The sequence below is a fragment of the Eulemur rufifrons genome, chromosome 24 (genome assembly GCF_041146395.1).
Source record: "Eulemur rufifrons isolate Redbay chromosome 24, OSU_ERuf_1, whole genome shotgun sequence".
In the NCBI taxonomy this organism is placed as follows: domain Eukaryota; kingdom Metazoa; phylum Chordata; class Mammalia; order Primates; family Lemuridae; genus Eulemur; species Eulemur rufifrons.
This window is the reverse complement of record NC_091006.1, coordinates 5,376,194-5,395,887: the sequence shown is the minus strand read 5'-3', so window position 1 is coordinate 5,395,887 and position 19,694 is coordinate 5,376,194. Positions and strand designations below refer to the sequence as shown.

Genomic DNA, 19,694 nt, shown 5'->3' with positions numbered 1-19,694 from the left:
TTGTGATACCCTAGTGTTTGAATCTTAGGGGCATGGGAAAGAATGCCCGTGTGAGACAGTCCTTACCCATGGCATCTAACTGTGATGTGTGTAAGCTGGTTGTTGGCACTGTAGTTTTTAAGACATTGGGTATGTGCGGGGACTCAATGAGATTGTGTGTCACCCAGTCATCTTTTAAAGCTAGCCAAGTGCTGTCATTGTGCCACTAAGATTCAGAGTCACTGATCTATTGAAGAGGAGGACTGTGGAGTCAAGCAGACCTTTATTTGATCTTGGTGCTCTTATTTATTAGTTGTGAGTCTTTATTTGTAAAATCTACAAAATCTATTCAAAATAATAAATTAGGAAGGGATTTAAACATGGATTAAATTGTATGCAAATATTCCTAGGTCTCCATTATGCTCTCTCTATCAAAGGGAAAATTGCAACATGGGGAAAGAGAATCCTAAAAAGTTCAGACTGGTGTTTCTGGATGCTGCAAGAAAAGCCTAGTTTCTCATGTTCTCTTCCCTATCTGAGTCATCTGAGGACACTGCCATTTCCCAAGAGAAGAGCCGAGAGGAAAAAAGAATGGCTTTTAGACTTCTTAAAGCCATGTACCAGGTATGTTGGTATGCGTTTCTCCAGCAAAGTTCAGCTGTGCAGTAACAGGCACAGAGTAAGCTGAGAGATGACTGTGGTTTAACCAAGTGACTACAGTTGAGTGAGGGGCAGGGAAGTTAAGGGCGTATGCGGGGGATGATTGTAACAAATGGTTGTGCTAGGAAGTGAGGGTATGTGGGGATAAGGAACAGTGAAAACATGGTAAGACCAATTAATTGTAGGTGGGGGTCAGAGAATTATCCTGATTGGGATATCATAGAGTTTGGTACTTATTGGGAATGACAATGTCTGGGTCATGACTATGGAAGTGAATGACTGTAGCAGTGTTGAGGACAAGATTATTGAAGAAGGGGTGAGAGAAGTGAGAGGCCAAGTTGTTGGGATTATTATTTATTTGGATATTGAAATGACCAAAGATTATAATAGGAAGAACTTTGGAGAAAGTGACAATGAGCCATGCGCTAAAGGGTTCAAGGAATGACAGAGAATTGGTATCTACCAGGAATTGGTAGATAACTAAAACAAGGAGAGATTGTGATTGGTATAGTCTGATTTCATAAGATTTAAAATTATGTGGGAGGAGATAGGAGAAAATGGTCTGGAAATAAGCGTGAGGAGCAAAGAGATCACCTGCTTCACTTCCTGGTACTGTGGCACAAGGAACTTGGGAAATAAAACAGTCATCAAATGACAGGGCTTCAGGGGAAGTATTCCTCTCAGCTGGAAGCCATGTTTCTATAAGGTCAAAAAGGTGAAGGGAACTGTTGTTTTGCTTCAGACTGGTTTGGTAATAATTATGAATGAATTTCGAAACCAAGTATTATCATCATTTGTTAGAGGTCAAGTATTTTAAGGTTAGAATTTAAGCTTCTCATATTGACATTGTGCTTATTTTTGTTTACTGTATAAATTAACTTATATCAAAGAATCAGTGGAAATATATTTATGTCATATATAAATTTTCATACATTTGTTATATATATTTATTTAAGCTAGGGAAAACATTTTAGGAAGCATGTTATATATATATACCATACAAACCAAACTGTTACTACAAGCAGAGAAGGAGAGATTTACATACTACTTCATATAATTAAATAAGAAAAAAGATTACTGAGTGTTGGAACACACTTCAAGAATTTTGCTTCTGTGGAGACACTTTCTTTAACTATGACAAAATTATATCAAAAGCGAAGAAGTTGTATCTTTTATTAGCTTGATAAAGTCAAATGTTTTAATTTTGTAAAAAATTAAATTTAATTAAAAATACACACACACACACACACACACACATAATGTGTGTTAGTTTCATCAGCAAGTGGTCACAAACTCAAAATCCATTTAATCACAGCATAGCTCCAAGTTTTTAAGAACTTTGCCTAACCCCTGTATGTGGAAGCAAGTAAAACACCAATTTCTTTACACAAAATTTTAAGGGCTCTGGATTAAAGTATGTGAATTTTAATGAATTTGATGATTTGCTCTGCTTGACCTAGCACAATTTTTAGAGTGATAACAAGCACTTTCTGGGGTCATTTTCAATACCCTTATACCTGAAATTTTTTCAAACCATTCGTTGACTATTTCAATTTAGGCAATGGCTATTTGAATGACTCATGTGTGCCAGATATTGTTCTGTAACTGAGGATATAGAAGTGGCCAAAGCAAAAGCATTTTCTGCCCTCATGGAGCTTACATATTCGTTGTGGGATAGAGAAGGGTGGGGAAGGAGTAGGGAATAAATAACAAAATAATTAAGTGCTGTGGAGAAAAATAAATCAGGGTTAGGGGAATAAGGAATTGGGATAAGAGCGTTGCTATTTTATACAGAATGATCTGAGAAATACAAAGGCCCTGAGAGTAACATGGTTGACATATTTGAGGATACAATGTCAGAGAGAGTCCTGTATTCCTAGGGCAGAGTAAATGAGGTGAGTATAGTAAGAGATGAGATTATTATTTCATTTCATTTATTTCATTTCAGGAGTTGGTGAGCTTTAGAGATGTGGCTGTAGACTTCTCCCAAGAGGAGTGGGATTGTCTGGATTCTTCTCAAAAACATCTGTACAGTAATGTGATGTTGGAGAACTATAAGATCTTGGTCTCACTAGGTAAGGATATCTTCCTCTGAAATATTGAGCTTCTTAGGGTAAAGTCTAGAAAAATTAAAGTTAAAAATAAATTAATTAATTAAAAAATTTGAGCTTCTACTTACTCGTAGGATGCTCTTTGCTACCACTGCTGTGAATTTTTGGATAGCATCTGCAAAACTTGACTGAATGTCTGCTGCCTGTGCCAAACAAATGATTTAATACTTCTGGAGTTGGCAGTGGACAAGTCTATTACTGACCTGTGCCTGAAGCTTCATTTTCCCTATCCTTCTAATACATGTACTTTACACATTTTTCTTTGGCTTCCTGTAAGCTCCGTCTTCCCTGATGATCAAAGCATTTCATTGTGAGTTCTGGGATATCCACAACACGACCAAATTCTACTTCTTTTTTATTTGCAGGACTTTGCTTTTCCAAGCCAAGTGTGATATTGTTGTTGGAACAAGGAAAAGAGCCCTGGATGGTGAAGAGAGAGCTGACAAAAGGCTTGTACTCAGGTTAGTGAAGAGGAAATAGGCAGGCAAAAACCTTTGCAGCTAACAGTTCATCTTAACTCAAAGGTATCACCTCTTCACTCTTCTCTGTCGGCACGTTCTTCTCAAATATTGTAGGAGTCTTTTAGGATGTTCTCCCACATTTGTTATTCTTAATTATCTTCCTTCTCACACTTTGCCCTCTCCTTTCTAATAACTCATTTATCTATTCTCTGAGTCCCATTCCTTCTCAGTTTCATAAACCTCTTCTAATTTTTTTTTACTGTTATTCACATTTATTTTATGTTGCATCTATTCCTGTGCCATAAGTTTTTGTTTCTTCAGTTTCTTCTGGGATATCTTCTTCTTCTGTACAACCTCCTCTTCTGGTTTTGGAACAATTTGTTCCTTTTCAGTGAGGATCATCTTGATGTTGGAGGATCAGCTCATGTATGGATTAATCCAACCATGAACTCTGTAAGTTCAGCGATGCATCTTGGGTGCTTTGCTCACCTGGATATGCTCAATGACCAGAGAATCTACATCCAAACGCTTAAGGGCAGCATTACTCTCTGCATTTTTAAGCATGTGCAGCAAAAATTCAGCACTCTTTTTGGGCCACCGACCCTGTGTCCAGCCCCACTGTTTGGCCTGGGCACACTTACCAACTCCATCATTGTAACATTGGAATGGTACACATTGTTTCTTTAAAGTGACATCTATCAGATACTTGGTGGCTTTTTGTATATGCATACCCTTGATGGCCTGGGCAGTTTCACAAGTGTTGTTGAAGTGAACATGAAGATTTGAACCTCTTGACTTGTATGACTTTGTGGGATTTTCTGGGTCAATTGAATAATGAACCATTTTCACAGATCACCTCAGGCCGCTGGAGGGGAAGAGGCTCTTCTAATTTTTTTTTTAAAAAACTTTCCCAGTCTTATAAACTGTTGAGCTTTATAGACAGCTGTAAATGAAGTACTGGGTTGAAATACTGATTCTTATGTGCAGTGAAATTTTAGAAAAGTTACTTAACCTTTCTGTGCTTTTGTCATCTGTAAAATGGGATAATACTTTTCAAGTGCTTTGAACAGTTCCATCTCATAGTATGAACTTAATAGCTGTTAGCTGCTATTAGTAGTAGTATACCTCCAAATACCTCATTTTTGTCTGAATGGTCAGTTCATTCATTCTTTCATCCCTTTAATCAATATTTATCAAATTTGTACTTTAAGCAGGGTACTTGCAAGGTGCTAGGGTGTTACACTTGTACACACATAATCGAACAATTGATAGGCTAGCAGCAGAGGTGCAACATAGCTATAAGTGGCATGTGTGATGAAAAGCTGACATAAAGGAAGCTCAGAGGGTGACTGGGAAGATGAAGATCTTTAACAAAAACAGAGATCAGCAGCTAGAAGATATTTGAGGGAGAAGAGTAAGAGATTTAGCTTTGTGGTATGGGCCGACATAGGAAGCATTAAGGCAAAAGGGACTAACATTCTGTCACTGTAAACATCTCTGTAAACACCACTCCCCAGCTTACCCGCCCCTTCACACTGCCTCTTCCCAATCTTCATGTATTTGTTCTAAGAAAAAATTTGATGTAGAACTGTAGTGTCAAATAGTATGTGATTTAATTTTATTTATTAATTATATAGTTAAATAAATCACACATATAAATATAGATTAACATATATATGTAACTTAAATAATAATAGAACAAAAACCCATGTACCTACTTCTTAGCTTAAGAAATAGAAAATTGTCAATGTCTTGAGGGCCCCTGCCTAAATGATAAACAATGGCCTACCCATGGCCCAACCCGTACTCCTCACTAGTGTAACCATTACCCTACAATGTTTCTTATCATTTCCTGACTTTTCTTTATCTTGGTGAGATTATATATATTTTGATTTTATGTATGGGGGTGTGTGGGTATATATAAACATATTAACAAAATGTTTATGCATATTCTCAACTTTTTTTATGAATGGAAATATATTGTGCATGTGAATTCTGTGACCTTTTTTTTTTTTTTTTTTTTTTTGTTGAGACAGAGTCTCACTTTGTTGCCCAGGCTAGAGTGAGTGCCGTGGCGTCAGCTTAGCTCACAGCAACCTCAGACTCCTCGGCTTAAGCGATCCTACTGCCTCAGCCTCCCGAGTAGCTGGGACTACAGGCATGCGCCACTATGCCCGGCTAATTTTTTCTATATATAGATTTTTAGTTGTCCATATAATGTCTTTCTATTTTTAGTAGAGACGGGGTCTCGCTCAGGCTGGTCTCGAACTTCTGACCTTGAGCGATCCACCCGCCTCGGCCTCCCAGAGTGCTTGGATTACAGGCGTGAGCCACCGCGCCCGGCCACCTTTTTTTTTTAACTCAAAATTATGTTCCTGATGGTTCATTGATTTTTTTTTTAACTAATGACATGTAATATTTAATTCCATTGTGTAAAACTATGATTTAGCCACTGATGGTCATTTGAGTTGTGTAAGTTTTATGCTATTATAAATGCCACTTCTATGACATGTTGACCTAAAGGAAGAGACTGAGGTACAAAATATAATTTTAAAGAGTTTACTTGTGCCAAGATGAGGACAGCAGCCCTGAAGACTCAGACCCAAGAAACCTTGGATATGAACTCTAATGAACCTTTATTACAACTCATGAGCATGCTAATGGCTGATGGCTAGCAGCTCCTAGGTAGATTCAGGATGAGGGCTGTTCAATGGAAAGACCAAGGCATAATTGGAGGGTTGGGACTTTTAGCCCCAACTCCAGCCACAGGGGAAGGGAGAGGGCCTGAAGGTTAAGTTGATCACTAATAGCCAATGATTTCATCAGTCATGACTATGTAATGAAATTTCCATAAAAACCCAAAAGGACTGGGTTCAAACAGCTTCCAGATAGCTGAACACTTGGAGGTTCCTGGGGGGTGGTGTGCCAGGGGAGGGCATGGAAGCTCCTGACCCCTTCCCCCATCCCTCTCCTTATGCATCTCTTCATCTGTATCCTTTGTAACATCCTTTACAATTTCTACCAGGAAGGAACAAAAAGCTATTGATTTTTGATTCAAACTTACTTATTCTATACTAGATTTTGGAAATTTTTCTATTTATTACCATGGTATATAGCTCTCTGTTTATTTAGGTTTTTCTCACTTTTTTCAATGTTATTTCCATCATAAAGGCTAATTTTTCTCCATAAAGGCTAATGCATATCTTCTTTTAGATTAATTCCAAATATCCTTAGTTTTGTTGCTGTGCTAAATGTTATCTGTATTTTCTGTTTGTTCATATATAAAAATGAAATTAACTTTAGACATTGACCTTATGTCTAGCAACCTTGCCAAACTAATCCTGTTAATGCTAGTAATATGGAGATTTCCTTGGATTTTCGGTGTGGGTAGACATATTGTGGATAATGGCATTTTCTCCATTTTAAATTCTTACGCTTTTTTTTTTTTTGAGACAGTCTTGCTCTATCTCCCCAGGTGGAGTGCATAGGCACCATCATAGCTCACTGCAACCTCAAATTCCTGGGCTCAAGTCCTCCTCCTGCCTCAGCCTCCTGAGTAGCTGGGACTATAGGCACCAGCCACCATGCCTAGCTAATTTTTTCTATTTTTGGTAGGGACAGGGTCTTGCTGTTGTTCAGCTGGTCTCGAACTCCTGCCCTCAAGCAATCCTCCCACCTCTGCCTTCCAGAGTGCTGGGATTACAGGCATGAGCCACCACACCTGGTCATAATTCTTATACTTTTAATTTCATTTTTTCTGTCACCCTGTCTTTTATTGCCAGTGTAATATGAATCAAAGTAGTGAATCGAAGTAGGAATAGCAGGCATTCTTGTCCACTTCTGGTCTCAATAAGAATACATTAATATTTTGTTATTAATAATTCTGATGTTTAAAAGTTTTTGGTAAATACCCTTTTATTCCTGTTTGTTAGAGTTTTGATTGTGGAAAGCTTTTGAGTTTTAACAAATATTAAAACACAATGATTAAATGGTTTTAGTTTTTCATCTGTTAATGCAGTGAATTAACATAATGTTGAACCATCATTGGATTTCTGAGAAAAATCCGTCTTTATATCTTTTCCGTTTATTGCTAAGTGCTATCTGCCAGTATATTTTGTTTCGGTATTTTGTGTCTGTATTTATCAGTCAGTTTGGCCTTCAATTTTCCCTTTGTGTACTCTTGTTGGATTTTGGAAACAAGGTTATATTATTCTCATAAATTCCTTTTTTCTTCTTTAGAAGAATTTGTGTAAAATCAAAATTATTTGTTTTTTGAATGTTTCATAGAACTTTGTTCATCTTAGTCTGGGATTTTCTTTGTGAAAAGATTTAACCTAATAATTCAATTTGGTATATTCTAAAATTCTTGGTTTCAGAATATATAAATTCTATAATTCTCCTATAGTCAATTATAGTTTTTTCTCTAAGAATGTAGAGTTTTCATGTAAGTTTTCAAATTTATTGGATGAAGTTGTCCATTGTTTTCTCTTACTTATTGGCAGTATATGTAACTATGACTGCTTTTTTCTTTCAAAAATGGAGAAAAATTTTTTTTCAAGAGTTTATCAGTTTTTAGTGTTTTAGATATTTTTCACTTCATTGATCCTCTATAATTTGTCTTTTTAAAATTTCATGTATTTTTCTTTTTTATTCTTTAATTCCAACATTTATTTATCCTAACCTCTTTTGTTAATTTTTAAAGTTTGATAATTCATTGTTTTTGAGGCTTTTCTTTCCTATAATAAGCATTTTGTTTCTAAAATAAACATAAGGATGTATCAGCAATATATCCCATGTTCTTATATGTATTATTTTGATTTTCATGTATATCTAAGCTTTTCTAATTCTCATTGATTTCTTCTTGACTCGTGAATTATTTGGAAGTTTTAAGTTCCAAATTTAAGATTTTTGTTTGGTATTAATTGCATTGTTATTAGAGAATGTGATCTGTTTAATACACATTCTTTGAAATTTTTTAAAACTTGCTTTATGTCTTAGGAGCTAGTTCGATAAATATTCTTTATGTCCTTGAAAATAATGTGTATTTTCTGGTTGTTGAGTAGAGTACTTGATATGCGTTTGTTGGAATAAGCTCATTAACTGTGCTGGTCAAATTTTCTGTGTCATTATTGATTTTTGAAAAGTACCTTTTAGCAGTTAATTGCTGGGAGATGTGTTAAAAACTGGTACTCTGGTAACAAATATATAAATTTCTTCTTGTAATTCTGACAACTTTTTTTATATTTTGAAGGTATTTTATTTGGTCTGTGTTTTTGGAATTTTTCTCATCTTTCTAGTGAATTGTTCCTTGTATTGTTATCCTCTTTAAATCTAGTGATAATTTGATTAAGCAAAAAAAATTTGCGTAATATTATTATAGCTATGGTAGCCTTCTTTTGTTAATATTTACTTGGTGTACTTTTTCTACTCATTTACTCTCTTACTTTTTATGTGTTTCTCTTATAAACAGTATATATCTAAATGCATTTTTTTAAGTCCAGTGTGATTATCTTTTAAGTTAAATTGTGGTTAGTTAAATTTTTTGGTATTACTAATAGAGTTTATTTATTTTCTTTTATGAATTCTGCTTTTACAATTTTTCCTTGTTTCTTGACTTCTCTTCATCTGCTAATTTGAATGTTATAATCTGTTTCTGTTCTATACTGATTAACTTAGAAAATTTAGCATTTATAATCACCTTAGTGAAATCTAAAGTTAATCCTTATCTTTATTTTCCTCCCTTAATAATACAAGAACCTTAGACTGTCTTAACTTCACTTATCTTCATTTCAGTTCTTCCTTGTTTCTTTTAATTCCATAAACTATTATTTTGTTTTATGAAGTTATACAGTTAGAATATTATTTTGTTCAGTAAGTGCTGCTTAGATTTATTGACGTTTGTCATTTTCTTTGTTCTCTGTCTCAGAACTTTTTTCTGATGCAACTTCTTTATAAATATTTAGAGATACACTATTCATATAAACTATTTTGTTATTATTGCTTTGTTCATTTGTTTTGTATTTTTATTTTGCTAACATGCATCAAGAACCTTTTTCTGTATATACAGTCATAGATTGACAGTTATTATTTTTATCAGAACTTTAAAGATATCATTCAGTACTTTTCTGGCTTCTGTTGCTGTTGAGAAGTCAGTTTTCATTAATATATTCTTGCTTGCAACTTTTAAGAAGTTCTTTCTCCTTGCCCTTGTTATTCTATATTTTCATAATGATGTATCTAGATGTAAATTTCATTTTAGCTGCTCTATTGGAATTTATTGTCATTTTTGTATCTGACTATTCTAGTCATTAATAGGGTTTAAAATAATAATCATAGTTCTATCAAGTAAGATCTAATAAAAAAAGAAAAAATAAATAATCATTAAACAAGTTGATTTTTGTTATAACCTTTAATATCATGTGGTTATCAGCCTTAATTTCTTTTTGTTTACATTTGCTGCTTAATCTCTTTTGCTTATTTCTTCTCTCTTGCCAAATATCTTAATGTTGGAGTGCTCTAGCATTCATTTCTTACTCTTTCTTTTTTTTTTTTTTTTTTTTTTTGAGACAGAGTCTCACTCTGTTGCCCAGGCTAGAGTGAGTGCCGTGGCGTCAGCCTAGCTCACAGCAACCTCAAACTCCTGAGCTCAAGCGATCCTCCTGTCTCAGCCTCCCGAGTAGCTGGGACTACAGGCATGCGCCACCATGCCCGGCTAATTTTTTCTATATATATTTTTAGCTGTCCATATAATTTCTTTCTATTTTTAGTAGAGGTGGGGTCTCGCTCTTGCTCAGGCTGGTCTCGAACTCCTGAGCTCAAACGATCCGCCCACCTCAGCCTCCCAGAGTGCTAGGATTACAGGCGTGAGCCACCACGCCCGGCCCATTTCTTACTCTTTCTTCTTCTTTTTTTTAAATTTACATTCATTCTCTTGGTAGTATGGTCTCTTTAAATACCATCTATATGCCGACAGCTCCCAATTTTAAATCTCTAATTCAGTCCTCTCTTAAACTCCATTGTCACATGGCCAGCTGCATACTCAGTGTCTCCATTTCAAAGTCTAAATGATACATTGAATTTAATATGCTCAAAACTAAACTCCAGATCTTTCATACCTTGCCACCCAAACCTCTTCTGCCAATGGCCTTCCCACCACTGTTGATGGCTATCAGACCATAAACTTTGAAGGAATGCTTATTTCACCTCTTTCTATCACATTCCATATCCAGTCTTTCAGGATATTCTCTTAGATTTACCTATAAAATATACCTAGGATCTGACTACCTCACTAGACCTCCATCGCTGTCTCCTGGTCTGAATCGCTGTCATCTCTCACCTAGATTACTATTAATATAATAATAAATCATATATGATAATTGCTTCTCCCCTTGTTTCCCACCTTTCAGTGTTTTGATAAAATAGCAATCAGATATCACTCCTCTACTCAAAACACTTCAGTGGCTCTCCATCCCACTCAGAGTCAAAGCCAAATTCCTTAGAAGGCCTATAAAACTTAATCTGGTTACCCTTTACCATCTGACTTCATCTTCTAGTACTCACTCCTCTCTAGACACACTGGCCTTCTTACTATTCCTCAGACATAGCAGACATGCTTCTACTGTTGGGCCTTTAAGCTAGCTGTTTCTTCTGCCAAGAATGCTTTTTTCCTAGAAATCTGAATGACTGACTTCTTCACTTCCTTCAAATCTTTTGTTAACTTCGGGGGGGATAGGCAGTACATGGGCAACTTATGTAACCTGAAGTTTTGTACCCCCATCATAAGCTGAAATAAAAAAATATATATCTTTTGTTAACTTATTAATGATTCCTAGCTTTAACTCTGCTGGCACACCTGGTATCCCTTTCCCTGGTTTTTTTTTTCTGGAGTACTTAGTACCTTCTAATATATAATAACATTTACTTATTTATCATTTATTTTCTGTCTCTTCTAACAAAATAAGATCCATGAAGGTAAGGATCTTTGTTTTATGATATTGAAAGCAGATAGAACAGTACCTGGCACAGGTAAATATTTGTTCAATAAATGTTCTTGAATGAAGTAGCTATAAGAATGGAGACTATTTCAATATGTGTATTATCCATAGTGGCATAAAATTATAACTGGGTCAAGCCACATCAATAATTCCTTCTTTCCCTGAGATTTATCTTACTGGTTTTCTTATAATTCTAATCATTTATCCTCAAGTTTCTGTATGAGGAGGAATGATTCAGTTCAGTTTCAGTTTCTCTTCTTGCACACTTCAAAAGTATAAAAGCTAATGTTCTTGTGGGTTTTATTTGCTATTAAGTAGACATATTTTACTTTGTAGATATACTTTCATAAATGTACTTTTGGTACTCCATAGAGGAGACATTTTTTTCTTATTATTACTTTTCAGAGTGGGAACCTATATGTGAGACTGAAGAATTAACCCCAAAGCAGGACCTTTTTGAAGAACGACAATCCCAGAAAATAATAGAAAAACTTACAAGCTATGGCCTTGAGTACTCCAGTTTGAGAGAAGAGTGGAAATGTGAGGGCCATTTTGAGAGGCAACCAGGGAATCAGAAGGCATGTTTCAAAGAAGAAATAATCATTCATGAAGAAGCCCTTGTTGATGAAAGAGAACAAGAATATAACAAATCTTGGGGAAGTTTTCATCATCAGAACACACTGCTTCAGACACAGCAGATCATCCCCAAAGAGGAGAAAATATATAAACATGACACACATAAGAAAAGCTTTAAAAAAAATTTAATGGCCATTAAGCCCAAGAGTGTCTGTGCAGAGAAGAAACTTTTGAAATGTAATGCCTGTGAAAAAGTCTTCAGCCAGAGTTCATCCCTTACTCTTCATCAAAGAATTCATACTGGAGAGAAACCCTATAAATGTGTGGAATGTGGAAAAGCTTTCAGCCAGAGATCAAATCTTGTTCAACATCAGAGGATTCATACTGGGGAGAAACCCTATGAATGTAAGGAATGTAGGAAAGCCTTCAGTCAGAATGCACATCTAGTTCAACATCTGAGAGTTCATACTGGAGAAAAACCTTATGAATGTAAGGTATGTAGGAAAGCCTTCAGCCAGTTTGCCTACCTTGCTCAACATCAGAGAGTGCATACTGGAGAGAAACCCTATGAATGTATTGAATGTGGGAAAGCATTTAGCAATAGATCATCCATTGCTCAACACCAGAGAGTTCATACTGGAGAAAAACCTTATGAATGTAATGTCTGTGGGAAAGCATTTAGCCTTCGTGCATACCTTACTGTACATCAGAGAATACACACTGGGGAGAGACCCTATGAGTGTAAGGAATGTGGGAAAGCCTTCAGCCAGAATTCACATCTTGCTCAACATCAGAGAATTCATACTGGAGAAAAACCTTATAAATGTCAAGAATGTAGGAAAGCATTCAGCCAGATTGCTTATCTTGCTCAACATCAAAGAGTTCATACTGGAGAGAAACCCTATGAATGTATTAAATGTGGGAAAGCTTTTAGCAATGACTCATCCCTTACTCAACATCACAGAGTTCATACTGGCGAAAAACCTTATGAATGTAATGTTTGTGGAAAGGCTTTTAGTTATTGTGGATCCCTTGCCCAACATCAGAGAATACATACTGGAGAGAGACCCTATGAATGCAAGGAATGCAAGAAAACCTTCAGGCAACATGCACACCTTGCTCATCATCAGAGAATTCACATTGGGGAGTCACTGTCACCACCCCATCCAGTCAATCACCAAGTCCTATAGATCCTATCTCCTAAATATTTCTGGAATTTATACTTTTCTCTATTTTTAATATTGTCACCCTAGTCTATGACTTTTCTCAACTAGATCACTGATAAAGCTTTCTAACAGGTCTTCCTATATGCAATTTTGCTACACTTAAATCCATTTCCCACAATACACTTAAACTGATCTTTTTAAAGTATGAGAATATGCACATTACTGTCCCCAGTTAAAACTTTTTTTGCTTGCAATTGTTCTCAGACTAACATCCAAAGCCTTTAAAATTGTCTATGAGGCTCTCTGTATGTGTTTCTTACACACCATTCAGCCTTATTTTGTTCCAGTCTCCTTCTTTGGGCACTAGGCACTTCCTAGTCCTGAGATCTAGACTCTGGAAAATCATAGCTCTATCTTTATTATGGCATTATGTGACTTTGAGCAACTTGCTTGACTTATCTAAACCTCAGGGTTTTCTTTAATTCTTAAAATAGGGATAATAAAGGATACTGTACTGTAGATGTGATTATTAAATGAAATAGTGTGTGTTATAAACTGATGCATATTAAATGAGAAATTTGCATGTGAAGTACTTCACATAGTATATCAAATATAACAGATAGTCAATAAATAATAATAGCTAACATGTATAGAGTACTTACTGGCCACCGGGCACTGTCCTACATACTCAACATATATTAACTCATTTATTCCTCACAGCTAAAACAAGATTCTTTATTGGGTAACGGAAAGCATCCCAGGGAAGCACAAGATCAGAATTGGGAAAATCTGATTATTTTAGAACATAAGTGGGAGTCTTAGTACTCTAGGTAAGTAATTGATGTAGACATAGGTAGTAGAACCACAACACTTATTACCAGTTTTAGAAAGTTTCTTAGGAGAATGAATTGGATAAACCAGTTGAAATAAGGACAATAAAATTCACTGGGAAGAACACAAAACTTACGTTTAGATCAAGAGAGGAATAGAAATGACCACAATTAACTAAAAAAACAACGAACATAGAAATGTATAAGGTTCCATAAAAAGGCACCAGGCCTAGGTAATGATATGGGTGAATTCAGGTAATTTTAAGAGCATGTAAATTGTTCCATACTATAGAAAAAAATGTAAAGTTTCTAAGTTTTTCTATCCAGTGATTGTAAAATTGAAATCAAAAGGGGATTGAGGTAGGAAAACCATAGATACACACTTTCATTCATTCAGTGAATATTGAGTAGCTATTATTTGCCAGACACTGTTTTAGGTATGAGGCAACAATGGGCAATACAAAGACCACATTCTTATGGAGTTAAATTCCAGAGGCTGAAACAGTTAAATTAATAAAACATAAAACAATAGATTTTCTAAACCCAGAAAACAGAAGAATAACTAAATCTAGGAGTATCATATAGCCTAGGGTGAAGAGACTCAATAAGTTGACAGTTCTTCCTAATTCACAAATTCACTGCATTTCCAACCAAAATTCTTCAGTGGACAATTTTGCCATTTAATTTCACAAGTTTGTTCTGTAATTCATTTATGAAGTGTAAATTCTTAAAAGCAGCAAAAAAATTATTGAATCTAATACATTTGTAGAAACTTTACATATAATAATCATGACTCACACCAGTAGAGAAAGGTTGGATTTGGGATTATTAGAAAAATTGTATGCATCGCTAATAGTAACGGAAGTATAACAAAAACAATGAACTACTGGTAAAATCATCATAGTGCCAATTACTGGAAAGATATGGAGCAATGGGAACATTCATATGGTGCCATTGGAAGCAGTCATATTTAGCATCATTTAGCAATATCTAGGAAAGTTGAAGGTGTGAATACTCGTATTTTCATTTTCATTATTATTTATTTTAGAGACAGGGTCTCACTATCTTGCCCAGGCTGGAGTACAGTAGCGTGATTATAGCTTAGTACAGCCTCAAACTTCTGGGCTTCAAACAATCTTCCTTCCTCAGCCTTCCAAGTAGCTGATGGTACAAGCATACACCACCATGCCCAGCTAATTTTTTTAATTTTCTGCAGAGAGGGGGTTTTGCTATATTGCCCAGGCTGGTCTTAAACTTCTGATCTCAAGCAATCCTCCTGCCTCAGCCTTCCAAAGTGCTGGAAGTGCAGGCTTGAGCCACCACACCCAGGTATGTGTCTATTCTTTGACCCAGGGATTCCGCACTTAAGCCTGTATATGGTCTCTCTTCATGTTTCAAACATGTACGTTTTGGTCCACTGCAGCATTGTTTGTGAGAATGAAAAGTTGAAAGCAATCTAAATAACTATTAGTCTGAATAAAAGCTAGAATGCAAATTAAAAGGAATAACTAGAAATACTTCTAACAACATAAATCTTTAAAGTAATGAAATTGAACTAGAAAGTATGATATAGTACCATTTATGTATATGAAGCTTGAAAACATGCAAATCCATGTTGTGTATATTTTCCGTGGCTAGATACTATATAGAAAGATTATAAAAGCATTCATGGAAATAATCATCAAATTTAAAACAGTGGTGACCTCTAGGGAGGAAGAAAAATGAGTTTGGGGAAAAGATACAAAGAAAAATACCTTTAATTATTTATTTCTTTTAAAAATAAGCTAATAGTGTGTAGCCAACTCTTATAATTTGATAAAGCTGGTTGTGGGTATATGGGTCAGTTCTTATTCTCTTTATCTTTCTGTATATTTAAACTATTTCATAATTAAAGAAAAAGAACATTTAAATGATGTTTGCTTTTGTCAGTTATTTCCTTACCGTGCCCGAGGCATGTCACTGGTGTTCCCATATTCATCATTTTCTTCAGAAAGAAGCTCACATATAATCTACTTCCAGAGGCAACTACTGCTAACAATTTTAAAACTATCTTTCTATGTCTGAGTGTTTTGAGACTGACTGTTTTTATTTATAAATGGGTTTTATAAGCCTGTTTAATTGCCCCATCATCTTTCTTTCTTTCTTTTTTTTTTTTTTTTTTGAGACAGAGTCTCACTCTGTTGCCCAGGCTGGAGTGAGTGCCGTGGCGTCAGCCTAGCTCACAGCAACCTCAAACTTCTGAGCTCAAGGGATCCTCCTGTCTCAGCCTCCCGAGTAGCTGGGACTACAGGCATGCGCCACCATGCCCGGCTAATTTTTTTTATATATATTTTTAGCTGTCCATATAATTTATTTCTATTTTTAGTAGAGGTGGGGTCTCGCTCTTGCTCAGGCTGGTCTCGAACTCCTGAGCTCAAACGATCCGCCCACCTCGGCCTCCCAGAGTGCTAGGATTACAGGCGTGAGCCACCGCGCCCGGCCCCCATCATCTTTCTTAATATTTTCTGGGCCCCATTCTGTATGTGCCATGATGTATTAATTATTAATAATTTTCTGTTATGTCCAAATGAAAAGTCTAGAATTTTTGTGGGCCAATTAGTATCCTTTCTGAACACATTTTTCTCAGATGTTAAAAGATATCTTTTCTTAGAACTATTACATGTGAGGAATTTATCATAATATTAAATTCCTAGCAGTATTTAATGGTAGCTATTATTTTATAAAATATACGGGGGATGTGAAAGGAAATGGGGGAAGGGAAATGGTGTGAGGCCATTATAATAGAAATGAGGCAGACAGAAATTTACTTCAGATAGGTAGGTAGCATACAGGAACAAAGATATACAATAACGGTGGATTAAGAGATATATGCTTAAATTAACTTAGCCACTGTGGTTATGATCAGTACCTAGCAGAATTTTTGATAGTTTAAAATTTATTATATTTTTCTGATTTACAAGTCAAATGAAAAAATGAGCAATTAAGAATATCAAAGAAATTGTCTACCACTGTCTGAACTGAAGAGAGGCCTCAGACCTACATACCTGAATGATTGAAAATATCAACAGGAAACAGGATGGCAGAATAAAGGAAAGTGCTTGTCTATCACACTCCAACACAGTGGACTGAAAGTCAACACAGTGAACTGAAAGTTAACACAGTAAATAAAAATTAAAGCCCTCCTCTTCTTCCCTATTTCCTCATTAATATCATTTAGATAGGTATGTGATCTGAGCTATAGCTCAGTGTCTTAAAGTGGTTAAAGAAATAAATGCTCAGCTTATATTCTTTTCTCATAGGTCACTAAGATATGGGATATCATTGTGCTACATAAATCCTATCTTCATAAATAGCTCTGAGGTGGGCTGTATTCACCAGGCAGCCAGTACTTGAACAGGAATATACTCCATGGATTATAGACTGGCAAGTGGGTACAAAGGCTACTGTGTGTAAAGTGGTACTACTTACGGTTTTTATTTGCATTTCCCTAATGACTGATGGTGTTGAGCATCCTTTCATGTGCTTATTGGCCATTGTATATCTTCTTTGGGGAAATGTCTATTTAAATCCATTTCCAATTTTTAAATTGGATTGTCTTTTATTGTTGAATTGTAAGAGTTCTTTATATATTCTGAATACAAGTGCCTTAACAGATATGCTGTTTGCAAACATTTTCTCCCATTTTGTAAATTGTAAAACTTTCTTGATGGTGCACTTTGAAGCAAAGAAAGTTGTTAGTTTTGATGAATTCCAATTTATCTATTTTTTCTTTTGTTGCTTGTGTTTTTGGTATCATATCTAAGAAACCGTTAATCCAAGGTCACAAAGATTTATGCCTATATTTTGTTCAAAGAGATTTATAGTTTCAGCTCTTACAATTTTTCTGCATCAATTAATATAATCATGTATGTTTCACTTTATTCTATTTATGTGATATATTACATTGATTTTTCATGTATTAAAACACCCTCATATGACTGGAATAAATTCCATTTGGTCATGGTATATAATCTTTTTAATATGCTTCTCAGTTCAGTTTGCTAGTATTTAATTGAGGATTTTTGCATCTGTATTGACCTATAGTCATAAGGAATATTGGCCTGCAGTTTTTGTTTCCTGTAGTGTCTTTGTCTGGTTTGGTATTTTGGAAGTGTTCCTTCCTCTTAAACTTTTTGGAAGAATTCAGGGAGTGTTTGTGTTAATTCTTCTTTAAATGGTTGGTAGAATTTACCAGTGAAGTCATCGGATCCTGGGTTTTTTTTGTTATGTTGAGAGGTTTTTAAATTAGGTTCTGATTTAATTTTCTTTTCTTTTTTTTTGAGACAGAGTCTTGCTCTGTTACCCAGGCTAGAGTGAGTGCCGTGGCGTCAGCCTAGCTCACAGCAACCTCAAACTCCTGAGCTCAAGCGATCCTCCTGTCTCAGCCTCCTGAGTAGCTGGGACTACAGGCACACGCCACCATGCCCGGCTAATTTTTTCTATATATATTTTAGCTGTCCAGATAATTTCTTTCTATTTTTAGTAGAGACGGGGTCTCGCTCTTGCTCGGGCTGGTCTCGAACTCCTGAGCTCAAACGATCCGCCCACCTCGGCCTCCCAGAGTGCTAGGATTACAGGTGTGAGCCACCGTGCCCGGCCTTAATTTTCTTACTTGTTATATAATAAGTCTATTAAAGGCCGGGCGCGGTGGCTCACGCCTGTAATCCTAGCACTCTGGGAGGCTGAGGTGGGAGGATTGCTCGAGGTCAGGAGTTCGAGACCAGCCCGAGCAAGAGCGAGACCCCGTCTCTACTAAAAATAGAAAGAAATTATCTGGACAGCTAAAATATATATAGAAAAAATTAGCCGGGCATGGTGGCGCGTGCCTGTAGTCCCAGCTACCCGGGAGGCTGAGGCAGGAGGATCGCTTAAGCCCAGGAGTTTGAGGTTGCTGTGAGCTAGGCTGATGCCACGGCACTCACTCTAGCCTGGGCAACAAAGCGAGACTCTGTCTCAAAAAAAAAAAAAAAAAAAAAGTCTATTAAGATTTTGTATTTCTTCTTGAGTTGGTTTTTGTAGTTTGTGTGTTTCTAGGAGTTTGCCCATTTCATCAAGATTATCAAATTTATTAGCTTTACAATTGTTCATAGTGTTCTTTTAAAATCCTTTTTATTTCTATAAAATTGGTAGTAATGCCTCTACTTTCATTTCTGAATTTAGTAACCTGAGTCTTCTGTCTTTTTTTATACTCAATCTAGTTCAAAGTGTGTAGATTTTGTGATATTTTTAAAGAACTAACTTCTGGATTTGATGACTTTTTAATTCTCTATTTTACTTATCTCTGCTCTAACCTTTATTATTTCTTTCCTTCTGACAACTCTGGGTTTAGTTTGTTTTTCTTTTTGTAGTTCCATATGGCATAAAGTTAAGTTATTGATTTGAGATATTTCTTCTTTTTTAACGTAGGCATTTACAGGTAAAAATTTCCCTCCTAGCACTACTTTCACTGTGTCTATAAATTTTTGTATGTTGTGTTTTTCTTTTCATTTGTCTCAATATATTTTATAATTTATTTTGTGATTTTGTGTTTGACCCATTGGTTGTTTAAGGGTTTGTTGTTTAATTTTTGCATATTTGTGGATTTTCCAGTTTTCCTTCTGTTGGTTTCTAGTTTTATTCCACTGGGCTCACTGCATCACATATGTATTGCTTTGTTGTGTTTTCATTTTTATTAATCTCAACTCTTCCATCCTGGATATCTATTATAGAATTCAGAGGTGGCAGTCCTTCTCCCATCACTTCCTCATCAGAAAAAAATTGGACAATCAGAGGTTAACTAACTTAAAATGGCAGAAGGGAAGGGGGCAGGAGGCCATAGTTACTCCCCTAAAATTCTTTGATCATTCCCACTTATGTGAATAATTCCAAGAACTGGCCT

The 19,694-nt window shown here is 35.7% G+C and overlaps 1 protein-coding gene across 1 annotated transcript; it reads left to right on the top strand.

The window, feature by feature from the left end:
* The first annotated feature begins 530 nt into the window (after nucleotides 1-530).
* Nucleotides 531-13,184, top strand: LOC138374783 (zinc finger protein 570). Its single transcript, XM_069457915.1, has 4 exons — nucleotides 531-603; nucleotides 2,588-2,714; nucleotides 3,116-3,211; nucleotides 11,611-13,184. The coding sequence occupies exons 1-4, from the start codon at nucleotides 571-573 to the stop codon at nucleotides 12,969-12,971; spliced, it is 1,617 nt and encodes a 538-aa protein (XP_069314016.1). The 5' UTR covers nucleotides 531-570; the 3' UTR covers nucleotides 12,972-13,184.
* Nucleotides 13,185-19,694: the final 6,510 nt, after the last annotated feature.

What these genes read in the sequence shown, in the direction of transcription:
- LOC138374783 (XM_069457915.1), top strand. Translation starts at nt 571, where the DNA reads ATGGCTTTTAGACTTCTTAAAGCCATGTACCAG. An exon ending in TTCTTAAAGCCATGTACCAG is followed by an intron (nt 604 to 2,587) that starts GTATGTTGGTAT and finishes ATTTCATTTCAG; the next exon opens with GAGTTGGTGAGCTTTAGAGA. An exon ending in TAAGATCTTGGTCTCACTAG is followed by an intron (nt 2,715 to 3,115) that starts GTAAGGATATCT and finishes TTTTATTTGCAG; the next exon opens with GACTTTGCTTTTCCAAGCCA.